Source organism: Podarcis melisellensis (genome assembly GCF_964234715.1).
Source record: "Podarcis melisellensis genome assembly, chromosome: 10".
In the NCBI taxonomy this organism is placed as follows: Eukaryota; Metazoa; Chordata; class Lepidosauria; order Squamata; family Lacertidae; genus Podarcis; species Podarcis melisellensis.
Genome location: NC_138542.1, coordinates 69,772,647 through 69,797,098, shown reverse-complemented (window position 1 = coordinate 69,797,098; position 24,452 = coordinate 69,772,647). Strand labels below are relative to the sequence as shown.

Below are 24,452 nucleotides of genomic sequence, written 5' to 3'. Positions count from 1 at the left end.
GACAGCTTAGCGGATTAGCGCTATTAGCGGTCTAGCGGCTTTTAGCGATCAGCTGTTAAGTGGCTTATCAGCGGATCAGCTGTTAAGCGGCTTAGGAAAAGGGGGGGGGAAGCGGGAAAAACCTGCGGGAACTCGCAAGATTTTTTTCGTCTTGCGAAGCAACCCCATAGGGAAATTCGTTTTGCGAAGCGCCTCCAAAACGGAAAACCCTGTTGTCTAGTGGGTTTTCCGTCTTGCGAGGCATTCGTCTTGCGGGGCACCACTGTAAAATACATCCTCAAATCAGATCAGGATCAGAATAAAATCCAATCAGATGGCAACCCGCAGATTAGGGTTGGGGACCTTAAATGCTCACCAGGCCCAACTGTTTGTGCTGAACTTATATGGGCCTGTGAGAAAAATTGGGAGGCCACTTTCATGCAAGTTCTTATGAAAGGGGAGAGGGAGTCAGACTGAACCCCGACCAAAGGCCTGGCAGAACAGCCCCGTCTTGCAGGCCCTGCGGAAAGATGTCAAGTCCCGCAGGGCCCTAGTCTATTGTGACAGAGCGTTCCACCAGATTGGAGCCGCAGCCGAAAAAGCCCTGGCTCTAGTTGAGGAACATACACACAGGATTGCCAAGACTGCACACAATTTTCTATGACTACCCCAACTACAAGGATTGCTTATCATTCCATGTTTCCATCTAGCAAGTAGTTTAGGGGTCTGCTATTTTATCTAATAGGACTGCTCTGGGAGGTGGGCCATTCCTTTCTTGACAGCTCAAAACGCTTTTACAATAACCTGTCCTGACAAACAGAGGAATCATTCATTCTGGCAAAGTGAAGGGGGTGGTGGGGGGTGGAAATTAAGTCATTTGCACTGGTTGTCACCAGCGATTTCAATCATTTTGTTACACGAAAGAATGGCAGCGCCTCTTGAAAAACTGACTCCTGCAAATCAATGCATGCAAATGACAGGAGCTCAGGACCAGGAAACAGGACTTGAGGTGTTCCTGAAGCATAATGCTTTGTAGCAAATCAAGGCCCATTGTGAAAGTCCACGGACCACTTCCTGATTGAACAGAATGTCAGGGAAGACTTTTGAATGGTTTAATCACAGTGAGAAGAAAACCGGTTTGGGGTTTCAGATTCTGGCTTGGTTGCAGCGCAACATGAAGTGTGTGTGTTTTTAAAAGTATAACATGTCATCTTGTACATGCACACAAATTGTTCTCTGGAATCCCCCCTGAGATAGTTCTGAAACTCACAACAAGAGAAAACCAGCATTTGAGAAGGAATTTGTACTATAGATGAGAGAGCTCTCGGCTACAGCTCTGATAACAGAAAATCTAGATTCATATAATATTCCAGCAGTCTCCATACATTCTGGAGCAAAAAGCAAAGTACCCCCTCTGCAACCCCCTGGATCCTGTTCCCTTCGCTTTGACACATTTCTTATGTAGAAGACCAACTATCAATCAATCAATCAATCCATCAATCCATCTTCCCTGACAACAGCAACATGCACCTCAGTACCCAAATACCAGTGTTTGGGTCCAGGGGCTTCTGGAAAGATTTGGGCTGGGTGAATACTGCAACAGCACTCTGACATCTATTGCAGCTTCCCAGAGTTTTCCAAGCCCAAATCAAGGTGCCATTTTTAACTTGCAAAGCTCTGTAAGGCTGGTGGTGATGAGAAGCAAGATTTTTCAAGTGTGGCACCCTAACTTGGGTGCTTTCTTGCCAGACTAATCACCTGATGACAACTTTATTCTCTTTCTGGTGCCAGATGAAAACCTTTCTGTCCACCTCAGGCGTTTTAGTCTTTCAGCTCTTCAGCTGGTGACTTTCTGCCTCTGCTCTGTACTGGTTTTAATTGACTGCAACAGTTTGCTTGTTTATTTTTTATTGATTTTTAATTTAATTTTATCGTAAGCTGCTCTGAGACCCCAATCTGCTTTGAATCTGCTCCGTGTTGTTCAGCTTTGGGTGGGAAAATAGAAATCACATCTCCTCCTTTTTCTGCTGGGCAATCAGTTGGAAAACTAAGGTCATGAGGGAGGGAGGAAACCTGCTAAAGTTCAGAGATGTAGGCCCAGGTGCTACCACGTTAATTTATTTTACCTTTTTTTAAAAAAAAAGAAAAAGAAAAATACTAGAAAAGTCACACTTTTCCCCTCCCCTCATGAAGTAAAAAGAGAGCAATAGGATTTTTAATTGTTTATTGGGGGGAGGGGCGGAAAGAACAATTGAGAAATCAGCAGGCAGCCCCAATAGTCTAATTCCTCCGATTATATACCTGCTCTCACAGCTGGAACTCAGAGAAGACGGTTGACCCCTGTTGAAGAACTCTATTTACTTTAATATCCCCTTTCCCAAATCACGGTGATTGGAGTGGCCTAATAAAATACAGTGGTACCTCAGGTTAAGTACTTAATTCGTTCCGGAGGTCCGTACTTAACCTGAAATTGTTCTTAACCTGAAGCGCCATTTTAGCTAATGGGGCCTCCTGCTGCCGCCGCGCTGCCGGAGACCGATTTCTGTTCTCATCCTGAAGCAAAGTTATTAACTTGAAGCACTATTTCTGGGTTAGCGGAGTCTGTAACCTGAAGCATATGTAACCTGAGGTACCACTGTAATGCGCTGTCATTAAAAGCTAGACCTGCCTATCAAAACAATCCCCACCCCTTCCCTCTTGAAAAAGAATTAGTTTCAGTCAGCTGGATTTTGCAACGGGGGCGGGGGCGGGGGGGGGGGAAGAACTGCAGCGGAGGTAGGAGGAGAAAGGCCATTTTTTAAAACGTTTTTGTAAAAACCAAGGCCATGGAGTGACAGAAAAGCTTAGGAGGTCTCTCATCTGCCTTGAGAAACCTTGTTAATGGCGCAAACTGACTTAGGAACGTGAGATAATTATTCAAAAAACACTCTTGTTAGTCAAAGCACACACAGAGCCAATACATACCCCTAAGAAATAATGAATGAACAGCTTACATTCTGGCAAGCCCCTCTATGTCTCAACTTAATTTCCTAATTTCGGATGCTCTCTCCCGTTCTGTTGCATCCATATGCCCACGGGAAGTACAGCAGCAGCCCTCAATTGCTTCCTGCAACTATGAAAAGCTGCATCCTCAAAGAATCACCCAAACCTAAACCTCTTCCAAAGAATCATAGAATCATAGAGTTGGAAGAGACCCCAAGGGCCATCGAGTCCAACCCCCTGCCAAGCAGGAAACACCATCAGAGCACTCCTGACATATGGTTGTCAAGCCTCTGCTTAAAGACCTCCAAAGAAGGAGACTCCACCACACTCTTTGGCAGCAAATTCCACTGTCGAACAGCTCTTACTGTCAGGAAGTTCTTCCGAATGTTTAGGTGGAATCTTCTTTCTTGTAGTTTGGATCCATTGCTCCGTGTCCGCTTCTCTGGAGCAGCAGAAAACAACCTTTCTCCCTCCTCTATGTGACATCCTTTTATATATTGGAACATGGCTATCATATCACCCCTTAACCTCCTCTTCTCCAGGCTAAACATGCCCAGCTCCCTTAGCCGTTCCTCATAAGGCATCGTTTCCAGGCCTTTGACCATTTTGGTTGCCCTCCTCTGGACACGTTCCAGTTTGTCAGTGTCCTTCTTGAACTGTGGTGCCCAGAACTGGACACAGTACTCCAGGTGAGGTCTGACCAGAGCAGAATACAGTGGCACTATTACTTCCCTTGATCTAGATGCTATACTCCTATTGATGCAGCCCAGAATTGCATTGGCTTTTTTAGCTGCCGCGTCACACTGTTGGCTCATGTCAAGTTTGTGGTCAACCAAGACTCCTAGATCCTTTTCACATGTACTGCTCTCAAGACTGCTGGTGCTGTTGATTCCAGTACCCACCAACCCAATGACATGTTCCAGGAACCTGGCAGAATCCGAGACCAGGGAGAAGAGTCGGTGGAGGAAGAGTGGAAGAAATTTAAAGACTATCTACAGAAACATTGTAAAATTAATGAATGTTAGAAGGAGGTTGGAATGAAGTTATGTGGTTTTAGCAGAAATGTTATAAAGGTTTAGGGAAAAAACAGACTGTTAATTGGTGAAAGGAGGGAAAGTAAAGTTACATTAATATTAAGATAAATTACAGGACAAAAATTGGGAAAGATGGAAAGGATTTGCTGAAATAGCTAACCGAACTAGAATACAAAAAAGGGAGGTGTGAGGAGGTCAAGGAAACAAGCAAATGAAAGATAAGTTATGGGAAGATTTGCTGTGTTTTTTAATTGTTTGTATTTTTCTGTTTTTCCTTTTTTTTTACTTATTGTGATGTGATGTTTTGCTTTTGTTTAATATGGTGTTTTTACTTTTGCTTTTTGTAACCCTTAAAATCTTAATAAATATTACTTTAAAAAATAAAATAAAATAAAGACATGTTCCAGGAACACCTCTCTTTTCCAGCCAACTCCTCAGTTCTACCATTAAAAATAGCTGAATGGGATGGTATTCAATGCTAGCCTTGATTGCGGTAGACCCACTGAAGTTAAAGAGAACCAGGCAGAAGGCCTTTTCAGTAGTAGTGCGCACCCTGTGGATCACCATCCTATCAGATGTCAAACAGATACACAGCTATATGTCCTTTAAAAGACATCTGAAGGCAGTCCTGTATGGAAAGCTTTTAATGTTTTATTTTCTTTTTATATTTTGCTGGAAGCCACCTAGAGTAGCTGGGGCAACCCAGTCAGATAGGCAAAGAAGAAGAAGAAGAAGAAGAAGAAGTGAAAGTGATGGACTATATGGAGTTGGCGGAGATGACTGGTAGAATTCGAGACCTGGGAGAAGAGCTGGTGGAAGAGGACTGGAAGAAATTTAAAGACTATCTACAGAAACAGTGTAAAATTTATGAATGTTAAAATGATGTTGGATTGAAAATAAGTGGCATTAGTGATAAAGTTAGAAAGAGTATGCAAAAATGAATTGATGGATGAAACTATTTGAGTTGTGATATGTTAAGATACAAAGTTAAAGATGATAAATTGAAAGAGGGTAAGGATTTGCTGATTTGATTATGCAAATGGGAATACAAAAAGGGGAGGTGTGAGGAGGTCAAGGAAATAAGCTAATGAGCTTTAAAGTTAGAAAAAGAATAATGGATTTTTTCTTTTTTTCTTTTTTCTTTTTATCTATTTTATGCTTTTTGTATCTTGTATTTTTCTGTTTTGTGTTTTTTCTTTTTGTTGCTGTATCTTGTTATGATTTTGTTAAATTTCAATAAATATTTATATAAAAAGAAGAAGAAGAAGAAGAAGAAGAAGAAGAAGGGGTTGTGATTAACTTAGTTTCATTAATTGCAGTAAGTCTACTCTCAGTAGGAATGAGTTGAATACTACCCATTGGTCTACATAATTGGTATGCATACCAAAGTCACAAATTCCTTTCTCTTGGAGCGGGGAGGGTCTCTGACTTGTGTGGTTAACACTGCTATAGTTTTTATGAGGAAAGGTAATCACAACTGCTTTGCGGGGGTCAGGGGACTGGAAAGCAATGTATCCGCGAGCAGGATTTTGCTGAGAAACTTTTGTTATTATTATATAGGTAGGGCCTGCAACGAATGGCTAGGATACCAGCCACATCCTCTTTCAGAATACGCCATTCTAGTCCTTCTCTCCTCCCCTTCAATTTCCCAATCCCCTTCCATCAGGCTTTCATGACCACTGAGCACATTCCGCCCTCATTAATCTGTTTTGGGTTCCCCCTTCCCCTGCTTAGGTTGCTTCCACCTAACTTTGCTTTGGTACTTCCGAGATTCTCCCGAGCTGGCGGAAACTTTTCTCTTGTGTGGGGGCTTATGTCATTTTGGCTACATAAGGATTAACACTCAGATAACTAAGTTCACTATTCGTATATAGGATTTCACCCTGTCCTTCCTCTAGGGAGCTCAGGGCAGTGTACATGGTCCCCACTTCTATCCCCACCCTGTGAGAAAGAGAAAGGGGCTGCTCCCAAGGTCACCTGGGTTCTCAACCTGTGGGTCCCCAGATGTTGTTGGACTACAACTCCCATCATCCCTGAGCTCTGGCCTTGCTAGCTAGGGGTGATGGGAGTTGTAGTTCAACATCTGGGGACTCACAGGTTGAGAAAGGCTGTCCTAGTCCAACACATGGAATGACTACATCATGCTGTCTCTCTCTCCTGCAGAAAGTGTGTGTGTGTGTGTGTGTGTGTGTGTGAGAGAGAGAGAGAGAGAGAGAGAGAGAGAGAGAGAGAGAAAGCGAGAAAGAGAGAGAGAGACTCTCCAGGTGTTGCAGGAGGCAGATAAAATGTTTACAACAGAGAAAGCTGTTCCCCTTCCAGCACTGAGAGTAGGAGCCCATAAATCTCTGCAGCTAAGTACAGCAGGTTGAAACGTTTAAGGTGAGGGAGAGAGGCAGAGCAGCTGAGCCGGAAAGGCACAAGGATCTCATTTGAGATGAGTGGCGATAAGGCAGGCCAGGGCGGCGGCCCCCATCCGTTCAGTAAACACTAATGATTGGGCGAGTGCCGACTGTCACTGGTGATAAAGAGCCGGCTAAACACTCTATTAGTTTTTCATTTTGCGAATTAATGTTCTTTATGGCGTGTGTACACTCGTCGGCTAATGAATTGTCTCGTTAGAACTGCCTGGGGTGCTCCTCAGCCGCCTCTGCTGGCAGGCATAAATTTCACAAGGAAATTAGCACTTTTAAAAAAGGCAATAACTCCTTGAAAAAGTGGTTTGCTTTCTGCCCGTTTCTGCATATATACAGACCCAAGAAAGGGTTTATTGCTAGGGAGTGGGGTAAGGAGAAGAAAGAGTAAAGTTCGAAAAGGAGAGAGAGAGAGAGAGAGAGAGAGAGAGAGAGAGAGAGAGAGAGAGAGAGATTGAGAGAAAGGAACAGGATTCATATCAATCTGTATATTGTGAACTAAGATTGGAAAAACAGAATGGTTCCCTAGACAGGCTTGAAATACAAATGAATCCAGGAAGGAAGGAAGGAAGGAAGGAAGGAAGGAAGGAAGGAAGGAAGGAAGGAAGGAAGGAAGGAAGGAATAATACCTTATTAATTATTATTATTTATACTCTGTCCATCTGACTTGGATTTCCCCAGCCACTCTGGGCGGCTCCCAACAGAACACCAACAATAATAAAAAAGCAACAACATCAAACATAAAAAACGTCCCTAAGCAGGGCTGCCTTCGGATGTCTTCTGAAAGTCAGATACAGTGGTACCTCGGGTTAAGAACTTAATTCGTTCTGGAGGTCTGTTCTTAACCTGAAACTATTCTTAACCTGAAGCACCACTTTAGCTAATGGGGACTCCTGCTGCTGCCGCGCCGCTGGAGCCCAATTTCTGTTCTCATCCTGAAGCAAAGTTCTTAACCCAAGGTACTATTTCTGGGTTAGCGGAGTCTGTAACCTGAAGCGTTTGTAACCTGAGGTACCACTGTAGTTGTTTATTTCATTGACATCTGAAAGGAGGGTGTTCCACAGGGCGGGCGCCACTACTGAGAGTCAAGGGAACCAATGCATAGGAATAGCTACTCGTATCCTGCTTTGAAATCCGGAGAGTTGCATGGGAGTGTAGAATCATACAATTCTATGACACTAAAGCATAAGAAATTCAGAAGGCACCTGCAACTGGATCAGGCCAAAGGCCCATCAACCATTGGCCAATTAGCTGCCTCCAGGAAGTCTGCTAGTAGAACCCAAACGCAGTAGCTATCAACCCACTTGTTATTCACATAAATTGATACTTTCTCGGACAGCGGAAGTAGAACAAGTTCACCCTGGCTAGTAGCCATCAACAGTCTTATTCTCTACGAATCCTTATCCTTGTCTTAAGTTTGTAAATTGACACCAATTTTAACGTGGGTGCTCTAAGCGTCTAAGTTGCAGCTGCAGTCTCTCAAGTTGGAGATGACTTTGTTTAACCCTCTACCTTGTTTCACTTACTATGAAGTCCCCACCAAGAGGGGACTTTGCTCCCTTTCTCTCCCTCATTAGATCTTTTATTAATACATAATTTGGTTTAGAGCCAGAATTACAAATTCTTTAGTGTCTGCCTGACCTCAGACAGCAGTAGCCAGTCTTAATGAATGTTGGTGTTTCATTACTGCAATAAATGTAGATTTTAAGAGAAGTTTTATGCGTCTCCCAGCCGCACCGCGATGTAAGTCGGCTATTAGTATTTTAAACGAATACATTTCAAGTGCTTTTCTTTTCCATGGACACCACGGACTGACCCAGAGCTCTCACAGGCAGACGATAAATCTTACAAGTATCTCCCAAATATATGTTCAGTTTACTTGGACCTCCATATTTGGCTAAAAGCCATGAGCAAGTTCATCCAGCTCCTCTCCATTTTAACTGTTTATCCTGGAGGGCCAAACTACACATTGTCATAAATATATGGCTGACACTGACCCACATTTGCTGTGTCTCCTGAGAAATGCTTATAGACTACCTTGTTGCAATCAGCTTTCTCTCCTCACCCCCAGTTCCACTTCAGAGGCTGCCTCTTGTGGGGACTCAGCTGAGAGAGAAAACTGTTGAACACAATGGCATCAAATTGTGCATTTTCTTCACTGGAATGTTACCAAGGGGGATGGCAGAGGTGCTTACGGTGACATCTGATTTGGCCCAGACTCATACCAAGGGAATGGCCTTTCCCTGCTTGATCTTTTGATGTAGCGTCACATGATGAAGATCGCAACTGATGTGAGTCTTGTGGGACAAACGCCCTGCTTGCCCTGACACACCACAGCCTCAAAAGACTGAGGCCGCCCAGCACTTTGAAGACTTATCTGCTGGGAGTCCTGTGGGGCCTTTTCTGCTGTGGTTCCCATCTGTGGAATGCTCTCTCCAAGGAGGCTTATCTGACGCCTTCATTATATATCTTAGGTACCAGGCAAAAATGTTCCCTTTTAACCAGGTCTTTGGCTGATTGACATCTGATACCCTTTCAAATTAGTTGTGGAATTGGGGGGGTATTGGGTTGTCTTTGTTGTTGTTATGTTGTTGTTATGTATTCTGTGTTTTTTACACTGTAATTTTATGTTGTGAATTGCCTTGAGATTTACGGGTATAGAGTGGTATGCAAAATAAATACAGTGGTACCTCGGGTTAAGAACTTAATTCATTCTGGAGGTCCGTTCTTAACCTGAAACTGTTCTTAACCTGAGGTACCACTTTAGCTAATGGGGCCTCCCACTGCCGCTGTTCTCATCCTGAAGCAAAGTTCTTAACCTGAGGAGCTATTTCTGAGTTAGCAGAGTCCATAACCTGAAGCGTCTGTAACCCGAGGTACCACTGTAAAGAAATAGGTAGGTAGGTAGGTAGGTAGGGCAAGGCAAGAATAGCAAGGCTTTGAGTTGCATTGCCACCAGGCAGGAAACTGAAAATGCTTAGCACTGTTCCACTTGCACCTTCCTTCCTTCAGTTCCAACTGTTCACACTGGATTCAGTGCAATCTGGACTCGGAGACTGCTGGCCCTTAAACGCCATGAGCAGGCTAGTCTTGCCCTCTACGTTCTTGGGACAGTGACTAAAGAACCAAAACCGTATCCTCTTCCAGCCTGGCTTGGTGCTGATCCTGCAGAGATCCTACCAAGGACACTGGGCAGAGAACGTTCCTCTCTATTTTTTCCTCCCTCAGCGACGGTCCAACTTCTTAGTGGGGCCTTAGAAAAAAGATTGATGCAGAGGTTATTAGCAGCCGGAGCCCTCCTGAACCTCTGCATCAAATATTTAACAGCCAGAGAATTAGAAAGCAGCTCTCCAGCCTCCAGTGCGCAGAGTTGATAGCCTTCCTTCCCAGACACTGCACATCTTGCTCTCCTGGAGATTGATCTTGTGTCCTGGGATCAACGCTCGCGCTTGAGGTTATGATTACGCTAATTGCTCCTTGTCCTACTTTCCTCCCCGCCCTTCAACCTCCTAACCCTCCATATACGTGGAGAACTATCACATATGCAACTGAGTTGGTGGTGTAATCAAAACTCTGGCTGCAGAAACTGTGCGGCTGGACTTCAGGGTGACAGGTTCGCGAACTATAGAGTGTGGTGCGGCAAGGGAGAAATGATACCTGATTTTTTTCTCAGCAGTTAATTCCGGCTCATGCAGAGAGACTCCATAAACACTTTCTAAGTTCTCTAAAGCTTGGTCCGTTCCTGAGTGAACTGTCAGCTCCTTTCCATGACCCAGAAGCAACCTACCAGGTGCTTTTCTTGTGCCATGTTTATTTTATTTATCAAACGTGTGATTCTCAAAGAATTTCAAGGCACAGCACAGTAAGTTCAGAATAAAACAGCTCAAGAAGTACATTCAGCAATGAAAGGCTCCATTGGCACATAGCACAACATAGGCGAGATCTTCTAAGTTTGCATGGGAAGGAGCGGTCTACATTTGGCACATACAATTTACTACTACTGCTACTCCTAAGCACTTCTATAACATTTTATAGTGTTGATCCAGCTAGCTCACAATATTGTCTACACAGATTGGCTCAGTTCTCCAGGGTTTCAGACAAGGACCGTTCTTAACCCTACCTGGAGACACCAAAGATTGAGCCTGAGCTCCTTGCCAGGCAAAGCACATCCTTCGATCACTGAGTTATGGCCCATTTGAGCTCAGAATTGTCAGGATTGTTAACAACAGCAACAACAACAGTATTAAATTGCACTAATTTGTTGCCTTTTTCACAAAAAGTGACTCAACACGATTTACAAAACAGTGTAAAAGCAGTATGAAACTAGAACAACAACAACAATCTAAAAACACACCCATACTTATACAAAAGGAGGTCTAACCCAGGGGTCAGCAAACTTTTTCAGCAGGGGGCTGGTCCACTGTCCCTCAGACCTTGTGGGGGGCCGGACTATATTTTGGGGAAAAAATAATAATGAAGGAATTCCTATGCCCCACAAATAACCCAGAGATGCATTTTAAATAAAAGGACACATTCTACTCATATAAAAACATGCTGATTCCTGGACTGACCGTGGGCCAGATTTAGAAGGCAATTGGGCCTGATCTAGCCCCCGGGCCTTAGTTTGCCTACTCATGGTCTAACCTCTCCCAACTGGGAGAAGCCACAAACATGCTTCTCCTATTTATCATTTTATTTGGATTTTACATTGTGTTAATAATGGCGTGGGTCTTTTTTTGCAAGCCTCTTTGAGAATTTTTATCACACCCAAAGGACCTAACCTGCATTTAGCAAAGGCAGCTGGAAGGAAACTGGTGTTTGTGTGTAACAGGGAGCTGGCACCTACGGCTTGAGCTCTCCCCATCCCCTGAAACCTGGCCGCTTTCCAGAGCTTGTGTTTTGATATCATTGCATTGTGCATTTCTCTGTCCTGCCAACATCAGTCTGTGCAGCAGAAAGAGTAACACGGGAATCTGCATAAGGCTGGGTCTTAGCATTGTACATAATGGCTGGTAGCAGTTCTCTACTGAAATCAGTTCTCTACTGATTTCAGGCAGGGGAATTCCCATCCCTTCCTAGAGAGGCCAGGGATTGAACATTGGACCTTCTGCATTCAAAGCAGATGTCCTTCCACTGAGCTAAGGAAGCTGGCTTATATGTTCTACCACCCAACGATGGCCTTTTCACAACATGTGGAAACTAGCTGTGTTTTACAAAAGGGACTGGAGAGAACTGGACATGGGGATTTACTGGTGTAATAAACAAAAATCTGCCCTTATTCCCTTATGGGGAACACAAGAGTCCTTATAAAGTCCTTTGTAGGTTCTCCATCGGTTGGAGAAAATAACAGAGGCCAACCAGAGAATATTGAGAAGCAAAGCAGCTAGTACAGTGTTTCCCAACCTTGGGCCTCCAGATGTTTTTGGCCTACAACTCCCATCATCCCTAGCTAGCAAGACGAGTGGTCAGGGATGATGGGAATTGTAGTTCAAAAACAGCTGGAGGCCCAAGGTTGGGAAACACTGAGCTAGTAAACCTGATCTTTATTGAACTGCTGTAACAGGTTGCCCCCTTCACACTCAGGAGAAGGAGGAGGACCCAAAATCAAGGTGTGTCTGCCCTTATATAGACATTCTAAATTGCGCACCCTGGAGTCTATGACCACCCCCAGAAACATCATACATACATCACAGAAGGGTGTAGCTCAAGACCACCCTCCACCCCCCAGATACATCATACCTACATCACAGAAAGGGCAGTCTACAACAGAAATCTGAGTGCATTGTTTATCTCCTGTCTGGCAGATTACCTGTTAATGGTCACTTGATTGGATACCCAGGGGAGCCTGGCCAGTCTTTTCTAATGACAAATACTTAGTTCTTGAGCCAGGTTACAGGCTCACCCTATTCATACACAGACATACCCTTAAGACAGGATTTGTGAACGAAAAGACAATGGGGAGGCTTCTCCATTTTCCTTCGACCTTGCAGAGAAATATTTGAGGTCAATTTGTGAGGGACAAAATGGTTTCAGGGGGGTTTCAGATATGTGATTTATATATGCAGTTATGAATATTTATCTTTTATATACATATATAAGACCTTAAATTTTTTATTTCACTGGCTTCCCTGAAACACCTGATTGGCTACCCAACCAGGTGGGAAACAAAACTCTGAACTAGATGGACCTTTGTTATGGTCCAGCAGGGATCTCCCAATATTCTTACGGATCCCTGTTCTGGAGGGAGACTCATGCAGTGCATAAAAGCAAGTGCTATCCAAAAGCACACGTGCTCTGATCGATGGGGTCATGAAGAGTAGGACACGACTAAACAACATCAACATCCAAAAGCAACATCTCTCCTTATACTTTCTTGTCAGGGACTGGCAGGCTATTGGCGAGTGTGCACCAGGGGCAGGGGGGATGGAGTCTGACTCAGAGAGGGTTTGTGGGGGCTGTATCAGCCAGGAGGCAAGATTCAGGCAGGGGAAGATTCAGAGTTGGAGGATGGAAGTGAAGGGCTTCCCCACCCTCTCCTTTCCACTGACTCACAGAACCAGGAGGGGACTGAAAAAGGATGAGCAGAAGAAGTTTCCACGCAGGCACAGTCTCCGGCTGCATGCATGCAGACCATTGGGGGGAGGTACATTAACTGGTGTAGGGGGAGTGGTCCCCTGTTACAGCAACTGTTCCATACAGTGCTGACCTGGGAATAGCAGCCTAGTTGTTAGACTGGTGTGCGTAGATTTCCAGAGCTGTAGAAGCAATTGTTAAGTGTTATCTTGGACAATAAATACTTAACTATCTGCCGTGTGCATTCTTTTGGCTGAGAAGCACCCCTGACAATTATCTACTGATAAGGAGCCTCTGCTACAAAAGAGAATATTAATTCAGCCAGATGAGGTAAAAGTAGGACTCAAAGCAAACTCTTAAAAAGCTAACAGCTCTGGGTGTGCTCCTCTTTCAGATAACACACTCACAAGATGATCAGTGCTTATTAATGCAGAGGCAATCAACATAATCAGGGCCTTGATTGCACAAGGATGGGAAGGAAGATGGTTTCTTGGTTAAAAGACGAATCCACCAGCTGAAGAACCAACTCCCCCTTTAGCTGATGTAGGGCTGAGTTTGGGTGGAAAGGACTGTACTATTAAATCTCTTAAAAACAAAATAATACAGTGGAAGAACATTTAACCAAAGTAGGGCACCTGGCTTTGCAGATTCTTGTTGGTGGTTTGCAATATAAAATCTGATATCAGAAAATATAAAAAAGAGAATTGAGGATCAGTGTCCACGAACATTCCTAACACAGCCCAAATCATGAATTAATCACCACCACCACTCTTGGTGAATTTAGCTGTGCTGGTTTAAATCTTGATATCACTGCCTCAACATTCACATAATGGGCTTAGAAATCCCAGAAGGTAGGAAAATCATAATGAACGGAGACTTAAACAAACATAAACATATTCTAGGAGACTTAAACAAACATAAACATATTCTGCATGCACACACAAAGCATGTTAATGCCACACACTGCCCCTTCTTTAGAAATGTCAGGAGTCTGGAGACAGAATTGGGAACTTATGGGTCTATGCTCTGCTGCACGAAGCGTTTCTGGGCCTAAGATGTCCTCCTGACTCCACAGTGGCTCCCTCTAGTTCCAGCAGCAACAGAAGCTCCTGATGCTGGCTTAGGTTTTGATCAGACAGCAGTCAGCCTTGTGTCCCTGCCCACTTGCCTGTCTCTGGCTCTCCAGACTGCTTATGGCCCTGAACACAATGTGAAGGTACAAGATAGAATCTTGAAGCGTTTTAGGGTTGCACTTTGGATTCTCTAGCATGGAAGCACACCATGGTAAAGGAGCAGTTGAGGACAGGTGCTAAGTAGCTGCTGCCTAGCTGCCCACTGGAAAAATGGCTGTGTGAGCAAAGGGAAAGGGTCACTACAGCCAACTCATCATGTTTCTTGTAGGGACTTATTCTCCGCACACAGCCTGAACTTTCGCACAAGCCCTTCTTTCCCAGATCTTCAGAAAACGAACCTGCGCTCAAAAACAGGAATTCTAGAAAAGGTAAGCTTTCAGGTAGCCAGCCAGCCAATGTTAAATACCAGGAAATATTCAAGGTTTATTAACCTGAAGCAACCTGTAATCCTCCCTAAATAGGGACAGGAGACAGAGACAACACTCCTAATGAGCGATTATGCTGGGCACAAATAAATCTTTGGGTATACACAGGATTATGCATATCAACATGCCATGCGAAGCAACTGTCCCAACCCTGCTCCTGATGGTTTCTCTGGGGAGAAAAGGCAATTCTGTTCTTGTGCAATTCTCTGCATTAACTGGCTGCTCAAATTTACTAAAGGATAATTTTAAAACTAGTGTCCCAGGCCCCAAAAGAAGAGATGCAAGAGGTCTGTGAGATAAAGAGTCAAAATCTGATTCTCCTTTAAAGATGATGAGTTGTGTCTCTGTATGGCATGTGGTGTGTCTGTGTGTCTCTGGTGTTGAGCCTCCGAGGTTGCCTGCTGCATCTCTGCATTTTAGGGCTACAGATCTGGAGGAAGAGCACTGCAGAAGAGCATCTCTTACAGAAACATATGGCAATTTCTATCACCGCCTGCCTTTCTAATATCTTTCCACCATGCTGCCAGTTTTAATTCTGAAAAAGCCTGCCTCAGTGACTAATAATAACAATAATAATAATTTTTATTTATACCCCGCCCTCCCCAGCCAAGGCCGGGCTCAGAGTGGCTTACAAGCAATAATAACTTAAAAACAAAATTAAAATACAACATTAAAATACTGAAACATTAAAATATTAAAATGTAGCCTCATCGCAGGAGAAAGGAAAGGAAAAAAGAAAGAGAGGGAGGGAGGGAATCAAATTGGCTCCAAGCCAAAGGCCAGGTGGAACAACTCTGTCTTACAGGCCCTGCGGAAAGAAATCAGATCCTGCAGGGCCCTGGTCTCATGAGACAGAGCGTTCCACCAGGCCGGAGCCAGTGTAGAAAAGGCCCTGGCTCTGGTTGAAGCTAATCTAACTTCCTTAGGGCCCGGGACCACTAGGGTGTATTTATGGACCTTGAGGCTCTCTGTGGGGCATACCGGGAGAGGCGGTCCTGAAGGTACAAGGGTCCTAAGCCGTGAAGGGCTTTAAAGGTCAAAAGCAGCACCTTAAATCTGACCCTGTACTCCACCGGGAGCCAGTGCAGCTGGAAAAGCACTGGGTGAATATGCTCCCATGGCAGAGACCCCGCGAGGAGCCTCGCTGCAGCACTCTGCACCCGCTGGAGTTTCTGGGACAGCTTCAAGGGCAGCCCCGCGTAGAGCGAATTACAGTAGTCAAGCCTGGAGGTGACCGTCGCATGGATCACTGTGGCCAGGTCGGGGAAATCTGGGGAACACTGTGCTCAGCTCACACTCTTTGTGTTTGCACAGTAAGGTGCCACACCAAAATACAGTCTAGATGAAGGCCAAAGGATAGTCCAGGAGAGAAGAGATCCCCACAGTATACAGATGCCGTTCACAAGGACAGAATTCTGAATGCTGTATTAGCACAGAATTCCAAAGTGTGCCGATAACATGACACACTCATGAAACAAAGAGGGAAATGCTTAAAAGCTGCTTGCATTTAGCCTAGATTTATTGAGCATCCGCTCTGATTTGCATGCACAAAGCTTACGTGGAGGTTAGATTGTTGCACATTCAATTTCTACTCATTCAGTACTCATCCTCATTTGCTTGTGGAATGTCCACTTATTCTCCCCTCTGCCTTCAGCCTCCTGGTCTCTTATCTCCCTGTCCCTTAGCTTCACTGCTCCTTGGGACCTCTTCTAAGTCTCTAGCCTGAATCTGTGAGAAGTTCTATTCCCAGCAAAAATGACAGCTTACCATTTCCTCACAGTTGTTGGCCTGCAAGCTGCTTTGCTTCCTGAGCAACTGAACATTCGAAGAACATCACTCCTGCTCAGCCAGTCGGTAGCAGAGGCTTCTCCGCCATAAACTCAATACACTTCAGCTCTTTGACATAGTTTTTGTTTTCAAATATCACCACCAGACCCGAGTTCTCAGGAAGTGGTGAATGCAGAATTGAAACCAATGAATGAAAAAGAATTTGCTTGAGCACTTCGGTGAGTTTAGCTACATGCTACAACCTTGGCATCCAAACAGTTATTGCTAAGAGTAAAGTTTGCATTCTTTGCGGGCGGGGGAAGAGAAAGAAGAGGAAGAGGAAAAACAAACCCGGAGAAGACAAAAATGACTGTGTCATATCTGACTGGTTTGGAAAATACAAAAATCCAATTCTGAAGAAGCACAGATAAGGGGAGAGCTGTGGAAGTGCCATCAGCTTAGCAAACACTAAATAATGAACGAGGGAGAGACTGTGGGGTGTGATAAAACACTCCATTAGCTGGGCTGGTTTTAAATGAGTGATAATTGTGGCAGAGACACAGAAAAAAAGGTTATTGAATTTTTATCTGTAGGAAGGGGAGGCCTTTGACAGATTAACTATAAAGTCACTCAGCCCAGTTTGTATATTGTACAAATACTGTAAAAAAAGAAGAATAAATAAATAATTTTTTATTTATACCCCGCCCTTCCCAGTTCAGAAAACCGAGCTCAGGGCAGCTAACAACAAATTTAAAACACTTAACTGTAATACAACATAGAAGCAGCATAAAATACAGTATAAAAGCATGAATAACAATAAAATTCAAAGTTCAAAAATCAATTTGGGGGAAGTCCATCCAATAAACATTAGATAGTCACCAGGGCTAGTTGGCTGAATTAGTCCTACTTGGGCCAGCAAGGAGACCAGGGGAGAATTAGCTGTGGGATCCCAGAGCGGGTAATCTTCATAAAAGGGTAGGGGGAGGAATGAGAAGGGAAATAAAAGATCAGGCTGAATTCAAATTAAAGGCCAGGCAGAATAGCTCTGTCTTACAGGCCTGGAAAAGGAGGTTAAATCATGGGACAGAGCATTCCACCAGGTCGGAGCCATCACTGAAAAGGCCCTGGCCCTGATGGAGGATAGTCTGACTTCCTTAGGGCCCAGGACCTCTAAACCATGGTTATTCATGGACCTTAAGGTCCTCTGCGGAGCAGACCAGGAGAGGCGGTCCCGTAAATACAAGGTTCCTAAGAAGAATGTCTTAACTCAAAATCCTGACCAAGCCAGGGAGACTGGAGCTGAGGAGCTCAAGGTGTTGGGAACATAGGAAGCTGCTTTGTGCTCCGTTGCACCATTGGGTCCATTTAGCTCAGTATTGTCCACACTGACTGGCAGCAGCTCTCATTCCCAGCCCTACCTGGGGATACTGGGGACTGATGCCAGGACCTTCTGCAAGGCAGATGCACTGAGCTACAACCCTTCCCTATAGTAACAAACAAAAACAACACCTCCCACAGTTTAAAAGGACATCAATTGTTTAATTAGTCCAGGGGTCAGCAAACATTTTCAGCAGGGGGCCAGTATACTGTCTGTCAGACCTTGTGGGGGGCTGGACTATATATTTTTTTGGGGGGGGGAATGAACAAATTCCTATGCCCCACAAATAACCCAGAGATGTATTTTAAATAAAAGGACACATTCTACTCATGGAAAAACATGCTGATTCCCGGACCGTCCACAGGCTGGATTTAGAAGGCTGGATCAGGCCCCGGGGCCTTAGTTTGCCTACCCATGAATTAGTCAAAGGCCTGGGAGAAGAGGGATTTATTTGTCTAGAGATAACTCACTTTGTGCCACTGGAAGGTTGGAAAAAGCTGCCTTCATACGGCTGGAGAGCCATTCCAAACTTTCGTGCATATTGGCCAAGGCCTTCAGGTCGCTGACGTCAGAGAGAATCTCTTGTGTGGGAATCAGTTTATCACCCAGGTTCCCAATGAGCACTTCGGATTCTTTGCCAAAGGCGGTTCTAGAACAAGAAAAACACAAGGCATGTATAAAATTAATACAGAACTCAACAATAGTGTAAAGAAAAGGACTTTCTCAATCAGATTTGTCTGGGGGGCTTTTCCTGGTGTGGGATTTTACACGTCCATCTGAGCCCATGCTGCTCCCACATCAGCCTGTCAGGTGCTCTTGATTCCTGAAACTGGGATAACCTGAATGTATTATTTATCAGTGCAACCAGCGACGTTACAATGGAGTTTTGAGGCTAGATCTGTAGAGAGTAAGAAAAGATCAGACACCAGGATACACGGAATGCTAGCCTCACTGAAATCCATGCTAGTCGTGATTCACTTGCCTCGCTGATTTCAACAGGACTAAAGCACAACTAAGTCTAGATCCAACTCATTTTTACTGAAGTTTAATGTATTTTAAATTATTTGATCCCACTAGAAGCAGCTCATGGCCAGACACTGAAAACAAGAATAAAAAAACAGTAGGTCAAAACAAGATTGGAGTGATAGTTTTGTAGTATTATGGCAGTGGACAAAGCTGTAGTGTAACTTTTGAATAAATGTGCTGTTTTGAAGAAGAAGAAGAAGAAGAAGAAGAAGAGGAGGAGACACAACTTCATTACAAAATTTATACCTGCAGCAAGTTAACGTGTATGTACTGTCAAGATGGAGATAGCCCTTTTTTTGCATTATATTTCTTTTTGCATGTTATATCATTTTGAGTTGCAAAAATTAGAACAGAATAAGTGGCACAACAATGAAACAATCCATGCTTTCTTCTAAATCATGTGAAGGAGTTTGACCCATTTCAAAGCTCGACCAGGCTGGCTCCAGACTACAAGGAAGGGTGAAGAATTCCTTAACATAATTTTCCTAATGGATTCCGGTAAGTTGTAATAACAAGCCTCTCATTCATCACGAGGGATTTCTAAAACAACTTAGTAGCTCATGAACAGGCTTTTTCGGATGTCCCAGAGGGAAGGGCTGGGCGGCTGGACAGAGAGGGCTAGTAAAATTGATCACGGGGTCAGGCGGTCAAACACTGAGTCATCCACTAAAGGAACACACATTATTAAGTAACTTACAATGCCCAAAGGGAACCCTCCACAGTTCAGATCTATTTCCTGGCAACAGGCAACCCTGAAGAAATTCATCCTGCACATTCAAAGGAATTTGAGGGCTACGCATGTGTGCCCCGAAAGATAAGACAACCCATTCACGGCAAGGCTACCTGTTGTTGCCACTATCATTTAGGATCATTTTAGGAATAATTTACCTTATGAAGTCCTCCTCTTCCTCCCTCTTTGGTCGCAATTGCTTGGGCTGGGCCATGTTGATCCAGTTTGGAAGAGACTTCAGGAGTCTGGTGATATCATCATCTTTTGCCCAAGACGCACTGATGACCAGCTTTTCATCAGACTGAACAATGCTCCTACATAAAATGGTGATGTAAGGAAGAGGTGAGGTGTATTTCCTGGTTATTTGATATTCCAGCTCACATTATTAAACAAACAAACAAACAAACAAACAAACCATCACTCAAATTTGATGGGTGTCCAGGCTGTGGAATAAAGTGTGTCCTTATACCATACCAAACAGACAATTTTAATCAACTCTTTTTTATTATTAATTTTTTTTAAAGATATTTATTAAAGTTTTAAGAGGTACAAAAAGAAAAAGAAAAAAACATCATTTTAAACAAAAAAACCCCAATACAGCACATCCCAATAGGTAAAGAAAAAAAGGATAAAATACAAAAGAGAAAAAAAGAAAAATAAAAGAGAAAAAGCAGAGAATTAAAATCCATTAAGCAAAAAAGAAAAAAACAAAGAAAAATACAGCAAATCTTCCCATAACATATCTTCCATTAGCTTATTTCCCTGACCTCCTCACACCTCCCTTTTTTGTATTCTAGATCGATTATCCATTTCAGCAAATCCTTTCCCTCTTTTCAAATTTTTGTCCTGTAATTTATCTTGATATTAATATAGCTTTACTTTCCCTCCTTTCACCAATTAACAGTCCGTTTTTCCTAAATCTTTGTAACATTTCTGCTAAAATCACATAAATCCATTCCAACATCATTCTAACATTCATTAATTTTACAATGTTTCTGTAAATAGTCTTTAAATTTCTTCCAATCTTCCTCCACCGACTCTTCTCCCTGGTCTCGGATTCTGCTCTTTTTTATTATTATTAAAGATTTTCTTGATTTACAAAAGTATGAGCAATCTCTTTCTCTTTTTTTCCAAGTTACATTTTTACAGATCAGTTTCATTTGTTGAGACATTAGTGTTACATTAGGAAGAAAAGGGGCGAAAGAGGTGGAAGGGGGAAAGGTGAGTGGGACGGGGTCAGGTGGCGATGTTCCTGTTTTACTTAATATATGTTATAATCAACTCTGATCTCTGCATAACTGAAAATCAGCAGTGTTGATGAAGAATTCTTTGCAACTCAAAAGGTTGTAAAGGGTTTTAATCAACAGGTTGGTTCAGTGCGAGATACTTCTTAGTTTCTAAATTCAATCTGCCAAAAGCAAAATGACGCAGTCTGAGTTTTCAAATGCTGCAGGATCCCAGAGCTTAAATCTCCATTTCAGACTTCACTACTCTCTGGAACAATGTGCCTTCCCATTTCCTAAACTATCAACCCCTGAGCTGCATCAAAAATCAATGCAAAATTGAAAAGCAGATAAAAGTAAAAGCTGTCTTGAACAACAAATAGCCCTCCAGCTCAGACTGTAGAAAATCCAATGGTTCTGCCTAGTATTCTGTTAAAAATATCAGAAAAACATAGTTATTTTTGAAGGAAGAGAGGAATTTGGTCATTTCCCCCATTTCCTTCTCATCGAGGGCCTATTTGCTAGACTACGTTAACCAGTATGCTTTGACCACTCAAGTCTGAAATGACAACAGCAATGAGGCTGCTACTACTCTGGGGCGTTTATTTCACAGTCTAACAAATACAACTGTTTTCTTCTCAATCCTGCATCTCAGAATTATAGTCTCAGGTTCATTTTATCCTATGTGCCTCCTAGACATAAGCCGTTGCAATACTCTCTCTGTGTTTTCAAACTTTTATCAAATAATTCAAGAAGGGAGTAATGAAAAGGAGAGCCCTGGAAAGTCACCATGTCACGTAGGATGGAAGACAATAAAATAGTGATTTGTCACAGCAGTGGGGATGCCATATTTAATTCAGAACTCCACCCCAGTTTTGTCATTCCTTGCCTGTGCCACCTGGAGCAAGCTGCTCTGTTTATGGGATTAGATGTGGCAAACCTTGGTCTGGATTGTGTGGATTGATGGGGTGGGCAAATGATCACTGCATGATGGAAGGTTGTGGTTTGGTCTCCTCAAGGATTCCAGTTGGGTGACGTAATGTAAAGGTAAAGGTAAAGGGACCCCTGACCATTAGGTCCAGTCGTGACCGACTCTGGGGTTGCGGCGCTCATCTCGCTTTACTGACCAAGGGAGCCGGCGTACAGCTTCCGGGTCATGTGGCCAGCAGGACTAAGCCGCTTCTGGCGAACTAGAGCAGCGCACAGAAACGCCGTTTTCCTTCCCACCAGAGCGGTACCTATTTATCTACTTGCACTTTGATGTGCTTTCAAACTGCTGGTTAGCAGGAGCAGGGACCGAGAAACGGGAGCTCACTCCATCACGGGGATTCAAACTGCCGACCTTCTGATCGGCAAGTCCTAGGCTCTGTGGTTTAACCCACAGCGCCACCCGCGTCCCTTGCTTCCTGCTTTAGGTGGAGATAAAAGGAACTGAACCAGGGACTGTTTGGACACACAGCAGACATTGTACCACTTAGCTAGGGTCTCCTCCTTGCAACTCCATGCTTTGGTGCATGTTATGTGTTTGGGGCCAGAGACCTGGCTCTATTTGTGGATGACATGAATTTCTCATATTCAGACATGTTGAATCTGAAAGTGAAATCTGTCGTTGACTCCTGGGGTGCTTCTGTCACTAAATACCTGAGTCTCAATTAGCCCCAGCGGCCTCCAGATGTTCCCTAATCAAAGCCCTGAGCCACTCTGCTATTTTATTTCCAGGGGTTATTAGCAGCCATTTGAATTTTGGAAGCAGTGCAGGTTCTGGAGCTGCTATGCTATCTCAAGCAGATGTCTTGTGCACTCAACACACTGAGCCGTGAAGGGAATCGGGCCTTTCTCTGCAATGCCCTGTCACCTGTTTGTCTGTTACACCCCTTTCCTAGCCCCCTCCTGGGAGCCAGATACAACACAGCAACACAGATGGCTCTGTCTGTGGCCCAATGAGCCAAAAACCAATTATTAGATTGTCGTGCTGGTGGTGATGATTAACCCTATTACCAGAACAGGAAAAATTGCATAGCTCGCTGCTTTGAGATAGTGGTGGTGGGTGGATTCTGGTATCAGTTTTAAGATAACAGCTCTGTTCTTCAATGAATGCCACCTCCTCAAGTCTGTGGTGTCTCTGTTTGTCCCACCCAACCCCTTAAATGGTCCTTGTGTTTTCTCTGCCACTTCTGACAGCTCCTGGCATCCTAGGGCTAACCTCCACATCCCCTAGTTAATACTCTGCATGGACATGTAGCACATCGCCCTCGGGTAACATGGCCATTAGGACAGGGGGCACCAAAGACACGGAGATGCCAGCATAAACAAACTTCATGAGCCAAACCACAAGGAGTGTTCTCCAACCATGGGACTCCAACTGCTTTCCATGCAAATAGCTGTGCCCAGGTCACACTTCAAAAGGGAAGTGTAGGATCAACACCTTAGCTTAAACTTAGAAGTGCATTTAACCTCTCATGCGCCTGCTGAATCCTTTAACCTGCAATATGCCTTATGTACTAATCTGATGGGACACGGGTGGCGCTGTGGGTTAAACCTGAGCCTAGGGCTTGCCGATCAGAAGGTCGGCGGTTCGAATCCCCATGACGGGGTGAGCTCCTGTTGCTCAGTCCCAGCTCCTGCCAACCTAGCAGTTCGAAAGCACGTAAAAGTGCTAGATAAATAGGTACCACTCCGGCGGGAAGGTAAACTGCGTTTCCATGTGCTGCTCTGGTTCGCCAGAAGTGGCTTAGTCATGCTGGCCACATGACCTGGAAGCTGTCTGTGTACAAACGCCGGCTCCCTCGGCCTATAGAACGAGATGAGCACCGCAACCCCAGAGTCGGTCACGACTGTACCTAATGGTCAGGGGTCCCTTTACCCTTTACCTTTACCAATCTGATAAATGCACTAAAACCTTTGGCAGGACTGGAGGTGTGAGTTTGAGTTCTTCATACGACCAGGAAGGCTGGGACAGCTGAGAATAATCCCTGGCCAAGCTCTTGGGAGAGCCACACTAGGATAAATGGACCCGTGGTCCAATTCAGCACGAGGCAGCTTTAAATGGCAGGAGGATGGGCTATGAATCAGAAGTGGGGGAGAACAAGACTTGGCACCTCCAGTTAAAGGGTTCTGGGTAACTGGGATGGGAAACGCTAAAGATATGCAGGGCTAGATAAATAACTAGCACCATGCAGTTTCTTATACACATTCTCTCCCTCTCTCACAATGAGTTAGGAGAACATCTTGTGCCCCCATTATGCTCTTCCAATCACATAAAGGGTATAATGACTTCTATTTGTACCTAGCATGAGTTGGTAGATCAAGTAGTGTATTTTCTGTGATTTTTTTATGTCCTCCTCTTCCTGTAATCAGGGATTGGACACTGAAATGAGGGCTGACCTAATTGTGTCACTGCAAATGCAATAAATAAAGAGTTCACTTGTAACTTCACTTGTAGGTAAACAACTTAAAGCAGGAGGACAGGTAAGTTTTGTATTAGTGGGACTGGGGGTATTAACTATGTATGTGCAAATAGGCTAGTTATTGTCTCACCTTTATCCTTGTAGCTGTATCCCTGCTTTAAGTCATTTACCTACTGTCTTCTCTTGTGCATTATTTACTACAAAGGTATGCCTTAATTATGCATTGCATGGATGGAGCATTGCTCCTCCTACCGCCACCATTAAACCCATCCATCACCAACAGGTCCCAGGGCACGCTACAGCAATTTAAAATTCAGTATTAAAAGCAGTCAAAACAAATTACAATACAGCGGTAGTCTGTATTTTACAATTTTAGGACGTCCT

At 44.0% G+C, this 24,452-nt stretch overlaps 1 protein-coding gene across 1 annotated transcript in view; it reads right to left on the bottom strand.

The window, feature by feature from the left end:
* Window positions 1–24,452, bottom strand: part of EXOC4 (exocyst complex component 4) — a 352,759-nt gene that overhangs the window by 34,926 nt on the left and 293,381 nt on the right. The window contains exons 13-14 of the mRNA XM_081926878.1: window positions 19,597–19,752; window positions 18,153–18,331 (exon numbers count right to left, since the gene is read on the bottom strand). Coding sequence (XP_081783004.1) covers window positions 18,153–18,331; window positions 19,597–19,752 — 335 coding nt within the window. The remainder of the gene's footprint in view (window positions 1–18,152; window positions 18,332–19,596; window positions 19,753–24,452) is intronic.